This window comes from Nanorana parkeri, unplaced genomic scaffold (assembly GCF_000935625.1).
Source record: "Nanorana parkeri isolate BGI_ZX_2015 unplaced genomic scaffold, ASM93562v1 scaffold1577, whole genome shotgun sequence".
NCBI lineage: Eukaryota > Metazoa > Chordata > Amphibia > Anura > Dicroglossidae > Nanorana > Nanorana parkeri.
Genome location: NW_017307845.1, coordinates 99,201 through 111,519, shown reverse-complemented (window position 1 = coordinate 111,519; position 12,319 = coordinate 99,201). Strand labels below are relative to the sequence as shown.

General features: G+C 39.3%; 1 protein-coding gene and 1 pseudogene across 1 annotated transcript in view; one reads left to right on the top strand and one right to left on the bottom strand.

Annotated features, from left to right (window-relative positions):
* Positions 1-1,122: 1,122 nt before the first annotated feature.
* LOC108798876 lies at positions 1,123-2,029 on the top strand (annotated as a pseudogene).
* A 1,270-nt stretch (positions 2,030-3,299) lies between these two features.
* LOC108798877 (protein CLEC16A-like) overlaps positions 3,300-12,319 on the bottom strand; it is a 102,247-nt gene continuing 93,227 nt past the window's right edge. The window contains exon 3 of the mRNA XM_018570687.1: positions 3,300-4,019. Coding sequence (XP_018426189.1) covers positions 3,676-4,019 — 344 coding nt within the window. The 3' untranslated portion in view covers positions 3,300-3,675. The remainder of the gene's footprint in view (positions 4,020-12,319) is intronic.

The following is a 12,319-nucleotide window of genomic DNA, read 5'->3' as shown; positions in this document are numbered from 1 at the left end:
AGGACTTATTTACCAAAGAGTGTTTTATTTTCCCCTAGGTTGTTGTTTCATGCTCCAGTTCTGCACTGGGAGAATGAAAGAGAGAGCAGGGTTGTTAAAGGCAAACATTTTGATAAGATTGTGTGTAATTAAAGCTTCCACGAGTATCTGACACTAAATCAGTCTGCATTTCTGTTACAGCAAAATAAGTTATTTATAGTTCCATCAGAAATCTTAAATGATAGTCACATCCAAAAAAAGAAAGATTTCAGAAGGCAGGAAGGCATAGCTAAACATCCATTTGGAAGTTTTAGCGTTTAACATTTATATCCTGCAATCTATATGCTATATAGTCCACTTCTCAGGGGGCTTCATAACTACAGTATCTGCATTGTCCTACAAAAACAGTTCTGAGGGCCCATTCACACCAGTGTTATGTGTTAAGTGAACAGTTCTGTGCGATTAACTCACCATAACACACAACACACCTACCATGCATTAACAGCGCTGGAGCTGCGTTACATTGCCATTCATTTGAATGGCACCCCAAACACACTTCCTCTTTTCAACTGCACTGCAACGCACTGTATTGCAGTACCAGGCATTGTGGTGCAATTGCGCACATTGAGGGCGAAAGGTGAGTTTGGGGTGCCATTCAAATGAATGGCAATGCAATGCATCTTCCATGCTATTAATACAGTGCGTAGGTGCGTTATGCGGTATGGTGCGTTAATCTCATGGAACAGTGCGATTAACTTATTGGGCTTGTGTGAATGGGCCCTTAATCTGACTGTTGTTTTATGACAGCAAACATTTCCTGCATGAAAAAGATACAATCTCAAAACCTAATAACCTAAATGCACCTAGATACCCAATGTTCGGTAAATGATGGACCATTACAGACACTGCAGTAAGGCAGTAAAACAGCAAAACAATGTGTTCTCAGACCAGTCACCTACAAGAAAGCAGCTACTCTCTTAACTGAATAAGAACTAGAATGAGTGTACAAACCCTCAGTGAGTTGGTAGGCACACTTCACAGGAAGGCCGGGTCAATGTAACTAGGATATGCCTCCATTCTATCAGAATGTAAAAAATACAGTAGGGGGAGATTGGAGTTCACACGTCGGAGGACCGAGGGGGGAGACATCGGTGAGAGAGAGCTGAGCGCGAACACACCATGGCATACCCCGGATATGGGAACATGAATCCCTCGATGCCAATGATGGGTCAGACCATGGCACCCAATGTACATGGAGGCTTCTATGGACAAGCTCTGTATGCTGCACAAGATCCGATGTGGAGCTATTTCACAGCAGTGGCTGGACAGGATGGTGAAGTAGATGCTGAAGAACTACAGAGATGTTTAACACAGGCTGGAATCCATGGGACCTATACACCTTTCAGCCTGGAAACCTGCCGTATTATGATTGCTTTGTTGGATAGGGACTTTTCTGGCAAAATGGGCTTCAATGAATTCAAAGAACTGTGGGCAGCTTTAAGTGCCTGGAAACAGAACTTCTGCACATTTGATCAAGACCGGAGTGGATCAGTGGAGCCCCATGAGCTAAACCAGTCCATTCTGGCAATGGGTTACAGAATAAACCCATCTACAGTTAACACTATAGTGAAACGCTATAGTAAGAGCGGCAGAATATTCTTTGATGATTATGTTGCATGCTGCGTGAAGCTTCGTGCCTTAACAGATGTCTTTCGACGAAGAGACAGCATGCATCAGGGAGTGGTCAACTTCATGTATGATGATTTTTTGCAGAGTACCATGGCCATATAAGAAACCAGAACACAGTCCTGTTATGAAGAATCTGGCATTATAACCCATCCTGTGAACTGTTTTGAAGAAGGAACCAGGTGTGACCACACTGAATCTACCTTATTGTACAACCTAATATTTCAATTTTAAGTCAGTTCTTATACGCAGTACACTGACTCAACACATTGTTAGTTAATTTGTATTATAGGACACAGAGATTTCTGTAAAATATATGTTCAAGCTTTCTTTTTTCGTATAAAAATATATCTATTAAAAGCCACCTTTTGGCAGTAAGGGTAAGGCAGTAAATTTATTACAACTGGAGCAGACAAAATTTGGATATTTGCACTGCAACCTATCAGCTACTCTGTTTTATTTTCAAATCTTACCTGAGCAAACTAAAGAGAGAGATGCTGGATGAATGAAAAAAGAAAATAGTAAAAATTGACAACATTCAGGGCCATCACACTGCTAATGAATGGAGTGGTTCTACACTTATAATACTGATAATGTTTTTAAATGATAAAGGTCAACAAAAACTCAATAAAAACCCTGGAAGAAATAAACTACTGTCTAACTGACTTATTTATTACAATAATACAGCATATTTTATTATGCTAAGAAACTGACTAGTCAGAAATAAGTCATCTTTATTAAATGCTCCAGGTACAATCATCACCCCAAGATAATAAACACAAATTGCAATGCCCATGGTCCCCTTAATAACTCCTAAAGACTTGCTCTCTCATCTTATGGCTCACAAGAATGGGAAGTTTAATTGGTAAATATTTTTTCAACTTAGCTGTCACAACCAAAATTATTAGGTAAAGGACAAACATGAAGTAAGGCAAGTGACGTCTCGTCATAAATTAAAATTTACAATTGAAATTAGAAATCCAAAAATGAAAGCCTGTCATAAGGCAGTTGGTGCTGTGTCAAGGGCTGTTAGCCATAGGTTCATATGAGAGTGAAGACTAAGTTTATTTTTTAAACGTTAACTTCTTTGAAAACAGAAATTAACATCAACATATATAGCTAATAAATAATGCAAAGTGGTAAATAATTAAAATGGGTAGTGGGATTAAACTTCTCTTAGCACTTTAAAACAATAGTGTGCATGTGTGTGTCTCTGTGTGATCATGGTATTTATTTCACTCATCTCTGATGTGTTGGGCCTTTGTTTCTCAAGCCTTCTCTTTTAACGGTTACTACTGCTGGATATCCATGATCTGGCTCATTTATCAAAAGATAAGCCAAAGTCATCTATTGAAAAGTTACTGCACTGAGGGAATGCCAGCAATACAGATTAAAATCCTCATGAAAGAGAGAAAGGTAGTATAGGCCGTGATGAGAATGTGCAAAGTTCAATAACCCAACACAATCAGGTAAGTACAGTCACATAAATTAGGAGCTTATTTATAATTGGTTGTTATGGGTTACTGTGTTTTCCTTATTCTCACAGTTCTTTGCAGTACTTTACTGAATAAGCCAAATAGCGTTCTCTAGAGTATTCTTTAAAAATAGCTTATTTTACCAGCCTATATTGGTTACATATGTAAGCTATGGAAAATTATTCACTATCAAAATATAAGCTTTAAAAAGTGATGAATAACAATGGTTTTTACAATGGGTAAGAATATCCAACTATTAGTTGCTGGAAATATTTTGCCATTGATACAGTAGCATGAAAAGACTGAATGCAGCATTTGCAGGAACAGGCCAGTAGCTCTTAAACATGGATGTGCATATTTACTATCTAGAGATAATGTGACAGTAATGGGAGGAATCTAGGTAATTTCGATATTCCTCAGCCCAAAAGGGAAAACACCATATGTGTGAGCGCAGGTTACTTGAAAGTTTCAATGATGCTGACAATATGCATTTTCAAATTACATAATAAAACAGATGTGAATTGGTATTGCACTGTCACTGTTTATAATCTTCCTCCACTGTGACACTGTGTTTAGCATTTTCACCTTTCCGTAGGTCACTGTCAGATTCCAAAATACAACTGAAAGTGTGAATACTCTCTGGATCAACAGGAGGAACCAAAGTAAGAGATTCAGCACTAAGAGCATCAGTGTTATCAGATATTAAGGAAATTGTTGGCTGGGGTGCTGGAGTCAGGCTAGGAGCCAGGTTGGTGATCTCACTGTCTTGCTTTCGTAAGGAACTCTTCCTAATTCGAGTGGAAGATGACAGAGTCTCTTCAGTAGTCTCCATTTCACTGTAAACTGTCACTGGAGGTTGGTCAAGAATGGAAGAATCATCTGTGAAAGAACATTAATAATTATTGAGGGAAAATTCAACAACTGCAATCATTTTGAAATGGAATTCACTACAAATAATTTGAATTTATTGAGGTTTTTTTTACAGAAGGATTGAAAGAAGGTAGGTATTACCTAACCCTTTTGTTGCTTTGATCTGACTTAAATATAGCACCTAAGATGGCTAAGCCAATCTTTCAATTTTTTTTACATACATTAATTAAATACACATCATAGTTTTCAAGGTTCACCCCCCAATCACATAACCAAAATAAATTATGTATGTGTTCTTGATTTTGCACAATGTTTATCGAGGCTATATATTTTAATAAAAATAGGCTAGCATTGTTAATATTACAGAAAACAAAATATAGGAGTCAAATATAAGGAGAACCTGTGCTGAACTGAAAAATAAACCACCCAAAAATGGTTCATGCTTGTAAAACAATGAAAATGAGTCTAAACAAAATTAATTGGCAACTAACACTAAAACCCATGGCACATCAGCTTTTTACCATTACACTTAAATTATGACCCCCTAAATTATTCATAAATATTTGTTTTTGATGAGATTTCATGTGGATTTTATGTTGGTTCATGTGGACTAAATGTGTGCTAGTTACTTAAATGTATGTTTGATTTTGTGTGTGTTGATTTCTGTTTTAATCATTTAGCTAAAGTGTAAGTCCACTTTTAATGGACTCCACTCCTATGCCCTCGATCATGACCCCTGAGAAGTAACACTTACCTGTCCCTGCTCAACCAAGATCTTTGCTTTGTGGCATGCTCAGCACTGCACTGCCTCTTTTGAAAGCTATTTACTGTTGAGTGCTGCTCCTCCCATGCATGTATGCCATAATTTCAGTTCCTCCCAATGGAAAGTCCAGGGGAATATGCACTTTTACACTGGAATGAATAGAGATTGTGGCATGCATGTCAGGAAAAGCAAGAACTTTCTGCTCGAATGAATGTAGATAATGTTGCACAACCAGAAGAAGGGCAGAGCATAACAGTGTAGATCTTGCCACTGACGTCCCTAAGAGATAAAATATGATTTACCCAACCAATCGAATTGTACAACCTAAAACTGACACAATCAATTTAGCATATATTGGTGTTTTAAAGTATTACATATCTTTACCCTATACCTTGACACTGGCCTTTTACAATTATATAAATATTTGCCAGGTCTGAAACAAACAACTAGTCAAACTTACAAACAGTGTTGTCACATTTTCTGCATTACATTTTGTCTAAATACCAAAATGTGATAACTTTTTTTTTGTTACAAATTAAACTGTGTTGAAGAATGGGAAAACACAATATGCAATTGTATCAGCAAAAGGTAGTGTAGCGCTCACCCCCCCCAAGGAGCGGCTGGATGAACGGGTCTAGGAATTTTAGCAACTGGCTGCCCCAGTAGCATCTACCACCCTTCTCTGGTGACCGATAAAACTAAGATTCAGACTGTAGTTACACTGCTGATGGAACTTTATTGCATAACTTCATAAATGAGAGAGAGGGCATAGGGCTTTGGACATCCATGGCAAAAACAGAACAGAACTCCAAACTCACCAGTCCATTTCAGTATTCCACAGTGCAGGATCAAGAACAGCACATGCGGATCATGGGTATTTGAGCAACAGTAGAAGAGGTATAGGCACGAGATCTTCAGTAGGAGAAACACCAGACTTGCTCCTGAGGTCAATTCCAACTCCAGGCACCTCCAACAGCCATCCAGATTCTCTTCTTCAGTTAGCACATGAGGCCTCCTCCAGACTTGAGGCCTAGGCAACGTTTCCCACACTTGAGTATTCCCACCCCCAGGCCAAGCCTGTGGCAAGGTTGGAACCCCAACCAGGACTAGAATAGACTAGACTAGACTGAGCACATGGCAATTCCCCTGAGTATATATGCACTTCCCCAGCATGCACCACTGGCCATGAAATCCCCAGTGATTGGCTGGTGAGCAATACACACATAATGTTCCCCCATTGGCTGTCCCACACTGTAGCAGGGTCACACCCCACTCAGGCAGGTACAATCAATGTAATAACACCTGGAATTGACCAGATAAATGCCAACTATAATTCAGCCAAACTGATTACAGCTCTGGCAACACATTATATTCTAGTAGCCATCCCCCTAAAGGTGGTAGGTGCTACACTAGAAAAAAAAAAGATCATAAGAGACTGTAAAATACTAGACCACACAGGGACTCTTATACACACATGGACGCACAAGACACACACACACAAAGGTTGAACTTGATGGACTTGTGTCTTTTTTTTCAATCTCAAATATTATGTAACTATACTGTACATACTGCGTTGCTCCTCAATGGGGATAACAGAAAATACGGAGGGGAAAAAACAGGAGATACTGCTATAGTATAGTAGTTTCCAATTGATTCAGTAAATAAAAGTATAAAGTTGGAGAGTGATCAAAGAAGGATTAGACTCACATTTGGAGAGATTGCTAGATGCCCAGAAGAATCTACAACCCAGATCTTACCTAAGGAGAATATATGTTTTAACTCAGACCTTAGTGGGAATCTAGTCACAATTAAACACTGTTGGGGGAACTATTACCTCCTTGTGGTCTGGTCCTGGTCTGTGTACCAAATTGTGATGTTAAAATTAGCTCAAAAGGGACATAGTGAAGGCACCTGCTAGAAACATAATGGTCTTCCAAACTGTAAAATCCACAAAAGAGTTTATGATTGTACATTATTCAAATAAATTAAAGTTAAAAACTATCAGCACGTTTTGTGACTCTGTACAGTCACTTCATCAGGAAGATGTGAGAAATACATCAGCGGCTTCTCCAAATGTAAGCAAGCACTGTCTGAGAACTCACAGTTCTCAGACAATACACACAGCATTATGTTGTGGAGATGTTTCTTTACAGCAGGCCCTGGAAGGTTCATTAAGGTGTGACAGATTGTACTGGCCACGGGGTGAGGTAATTGCTGGCTGCTATGTAAGCAATAGGTTGAAGCAGGCAGTCAGTTACCAAATGGGTTAACTCACCTAAACAGGGTGTTGACAAAAGGTTTTAAAAGGAGATGCAGCTAACAGGTCACTGGGAAGAGAGAGACTGTGAAACACAGACCTCCCAGGCTGCTGCACTCGAGGTATGGTGAAACCTGAGAAAATGTTATGTTTATTTGGCAGGTGTTTAAAAACTTAGCTTGGCACCTTTATTCAGTGAGGGTGAAAACTGTTTTCTATGTTTAGGTAGATCTCTGACAGAGATAGGCTTTTTGTTTATGTGTTTTTGTTACTAGCTGGTTTGAGAAGACTCAGTGCTGTTTGTGAAAAAGTTGTCACTGAGTACAATAAACTTCCCTGCTAAGGACGTTTGGACTCCGGCCTCTACAAGTTTATCGGCTTACTGACTGCATTGTGACACAGTGTTACCCAGGAACAGACACACACTGCTACAGAAGGTAGAATTCATAAAGCAAAATACTGAAGGAAAATTTGCTGTATTAAGCAAGAAACCTTCCTAGGGAGATGATTTATCCAAAAGTTTGGCAAAATTTCTCTGACTTTTCCAGTTTAGATGAGGGCAGTTGGTGAACATCAATTTTCAAGTCTTGCGATTAATTCTCACCTGGATTGAGGTATGGGCTTTAACTTGGGCATTCTCATACACTATAGTTTTTGGCATTAAACTACTGCAGTATAGCTTTGTCTGTGTGTTTAGAGTCACTGCCCTGCTAGAAGATGAGGCCCCAATTTAGCAGGGAACAGGTGAAATTCAATCTGTGTATGGCTTACAAGCTTTAGAGATACAACTGGCCTCATGATTGCTTTTAAGACTTATACCCTCCTTACTTACCAAAGTTTACTGGATTGCTTTCACTAGGCAGAGTGCTATATTTAATTTATCAGTGATCAGTTTAGCGTTATTTTTGGACTTGTTTGATTAGATATGATCTCTAATAAATTCTAGGTCCTTCCAAAACACAAAATTACACACTATGAAAAATAGTTTTACAAATGATCTAATTCTTTCCCACTTTGACATTATGGGCTATTTTGTGTAAATCAGTGACATCAAATCCACATTACACCCATTTTAACTCCAGACTGTACAACTATATAAAGTGGAGAGGTCCTGTAAATTGGATACTTCTAGAAAGCACTGTATGTATAGTATTTTAACTGTGTATTTATTTACTTGTCTGGAGTTCTGTTTCATTGCATTATTTCTATAACAGCTTTGATAGTTTTTTATTCAACTCCCAGGTAGAATGTATTGAATTAAAGTGAATTACACTCATCCCCATAGTTAGAGCCGACGTGTGACATTGAAACTGTGACTAGTTGGCTGTATCGATCAGGAAGTGAGAGGAAACATACCGCCGCTTGCTCACTTCCCGATCCTCTCCCTGTAGAGAGCAGTGACAGTCAGTCACCGCTCGCCACAGAGATTCCCCTCCTCTTCCTCCAATGCTGTGGCACTCTCAGCATATAGCAGGCAATAGCCCACTATATACTGAGTTTTGGGTCACTGGAGGACTTTAGTTTATGTCCTCCCGTGACCCTAAAGAGAACTATGAAAAAAAAAGGTTACCCCATAGCTCTCTTTTAAGTTGAGTTAAATTAAGAAGACATTCTTCTAGGGAGTTGAATGAAAAAGTTTATATACTTTAAAAAATATTTCAACAAAAACAAAGGAGCCAATATTTCCATAGACCTATTTTTGAAATAAATTATATTACAAGCTGGAAGATAATAGTACTTCAACAGAAGAACCTGGGTGCATGCAAACAAAATGGAAATGTTTATAAGTATTTTTTATCCATTCAGTAAAGATTTTTCATTGTCTTGCATTAGGTATTCTATGTTTTAGCAGAACTTCATCAGAACAAAACATGATGATAGTGATTTAGTAATTTATACATACTGCATACATTAAGAAAAAAAACCAGGCCCTTTATTGAGCATAAATGTGCAGCATACTTAAAAGTACATAAGAAATCAGTATAATTGGTTTTACATACCCAAACTAAAATAAACTTGTCATGAGAGTATTACAGGAGGCCCCACTCTACTCCCATAATGCTAGTTATCTGACTCCCAAGCAGAATCTCTGGCTTTAATATTTTATAAATGTGCAGCAAATTAAGTCAGAGCTCCTCATCTGCATACTTTATCATGGTAATGTACTGAAAGCAATAACCCAGGGGATCTCTTTGGCAAGCCTTTTACTTTGACATCGAATGGCTCACTGATTTGATTTAAGGGAAACTCATTATTAGATAAATACATTTGCCATGAGAACATTGTTGACCTTCTTCTGAAAACATTAGCTCATTGACTATAAAGATGCTTGCTGTTGCCACAATTGGCCAAATTGTGTGGATTTAAAAAACAAGTTCACTTTGTTACTAAGAGAATACCTTGTCTGTCTTTAGGCCTTAATACAATAAAATATAGAAGTGAGATACTATTACAATTATTAGAGGTGCACGGAAATTTCAAAACCAAAACGGAACCGAAATGGAAAAAAATGTCAGGTCGAAACTGAAAATGTTTTGTCTAAACAGACCCCTAATATTTATCTTTTAAAATAGAAAAAGAGATTGAGAACACAGAGTCCGCAATCTCTTTTTCTGCAGCCCCTGTTATAAATGAATAGGAAGCCTCTATACTGAGAGTTCCTGTTTATTCATAACTTGTGGAGATAGTATGTTTACCATGTCCACAATCATGAATGAAAAGGAAGTGATGTAGATCACTTCCCATTCATTCATAATTGGGGGACAGAGTAAACACACTCTATCCTCAATTATTTACAAACACTCAGCGATCACAGAACGCTGAGTGTTTGTACCAGTTCTCCATCCTGGATCGGCTGTCAAAGGAGCGAGCGGGGAAGAGTGCTCAATCTGACACCTGACTCCTCCCCGCACCGCCGGCCAGCCTCCTGGGACAGCATTGAGAGCTGTCTCCACACCCACACCGCTGTCCTGATCTGTCACAGGAGGCTGAGTGGTGCAGGGAGGAGAGACGATGGCTGCTCACAGTGCTCTCCTCCCACACCACTCAGCCTCCTGTGACAGTTTATTTCTTCCCCGCTGGGACACAGAGCAGCGCCCAGTGGGGAGGAGAGAAAGCACTTATGCCCCATTATTTTGGCCCAAAAATGTCACTTTTCGGCATTTTGCCAAAAGTGCCATTTTCGGCCGATACATTTCAGCGGACGAAATATCGGTGCATCCCTAACAAATATGTTACTAATTCAGTGATCAATAGTAGACAGATGTTCACAAAAATTGATCGGACCTGGGCATGTGGCTACTGAACAATGTTTGCATAAGCGGACTAGCGCCCTGGTCCCCTTTATCGATGCAGAGCAGACCAGTGGGCGGCTCATGTCCCAGGCAGCTGGCCACTCGTGTACTGTTTGATCTATGCTTGATCAGCTTCAATGGGCTGTAAAAGTGACATTAGGGGTCTAATAAGCTCCTAATGTCTCCTTAAAGAGACCTGTCACCACTAAAATGCTATCACAGGAAGCTTGTGAGCCCCTTATGTGATAGCAATAAAATAAAAAAATAAAACATGATGAAATTTATTCTTTGTGATAGTACATATTAGGCGCTACATGCAGATACAAAACTTATGGCCTGGCCCTATAGAACCCCCCAGGGACCATTGAGATCAGGGTGATGCATTGGTGTCAGAAATCCTAGCCATCAGAACTGACTAGTTCATATAACTTGTTTCCACTTCAGGAGGCAAGAACTCTCTTCTCAAAAGGTGAGGTGACACCTGCAAATGTGATTGCACAAGGCCATCCCACGTGCAAACCTCCATAAATTAAGTAGCATGCAAAATTAATATTGCAATTCATCTGGAGCTTGTTCTAAACAAGGCAAATTGCTGAAACTCTGAGTGTTCGGCCACCAGCAGGTCTGTTCATCCTATGCAGCCAGAATCTTGAGCTGCAACGGCCTGGAGTGAACCTGAGTATAGGACACTACCTTGAAGAACACTGCCATCAAGACGAGAACCTTTATTCAAAAGCAAACAGTTGGGTGACCCCTGGACTGCAAAGTCTGAGCACAGGAGCACAAAGTCTGAGCACAGGAGCAGAAAGATTGGATCTTTTTCAGGGGGAGCCTAACACTAGGCCCAGGTACCTCAAGTGATGAAAGGGTTCCAGCAGCACTAACTTCTACAGATTCAGGACTGCAGGGTTTGTGTCATCTGATTAATGCTGCTCTCTGAGAAGGTCCTCCAATTCCCCTTATTAAAGGGATCTCTGAGACCAAGGCAAAGCTAAAACAGAGATCAGCAACATAGTAACAACCTGAGGCTTGGTTGACAGGCTAAATGGAAGGGCAACAAATTGGTGGTGCTGCGTGTCACGTATAGCAAACCATAGGTAGTGCTGGGGATGTGCAAATATGCATCATTGATGTTCACTGGTGGGAGGCAATGACAGAGTGGGGATTTTCCATACGCAACTTTTGGACTTGCAGGAACCCTTTAAGAATCTTTAGATTGGGAATAGCAACACATAGTAACACTGATAAGGTCGGGGCATCCCAAAACTAGTATGAAAACCCCATCACACCCTCATTCTGTTGCAATTTGCCATTTATAGAGCATGATTAGATTAGCCTACCAATGCGACATTTTTTTTGCACAGAAATTCTGTATGCTTCAAAAGGGCTTCAATTCAACTATAACTGCCACTAACAAGATTAGCAATAACATTCATTAGCAGAATACCAATCACCAACAATCTATCATACATCCCATCACAACATGTTTATTCAGGCCTGTTTTTTTAAACCACTTAAATGGCCAATCGTATTAACACTTAGTGAGGTCTGGCAAGCATAACATTAATAGCTCAATAAGTGACAACAAACTTAGCCCAGTTCAAATAGTGTTTAAACTATTGGGTACAATCCACTTAGATCAGTGATGGCGAACGTTTTTGAACCCGAGTGCCCAAACTGCGACGCAAAATCAATTTATTTATCTCAAAGTGCCAGCGCTGAAAATAAGTATAGTATTGTATTGCTGTTTGGGCGCTGGGCTTTAAAAAATCATTCAACATCACTGCCTTAGGGAAACATACATATTCAAACATTTATACACTCAATAAAACACACATCACACACTCATTATAAAAAGAAACCACACATACATAGATATCACACACATTAAAAACACACGCACACGTAATGAAACACACACATTAAAACACACACATCAAAAAACACACATTAAAAAAAATATTTTTAATTCAATTTTCATTTTTGTAAAAAAAAC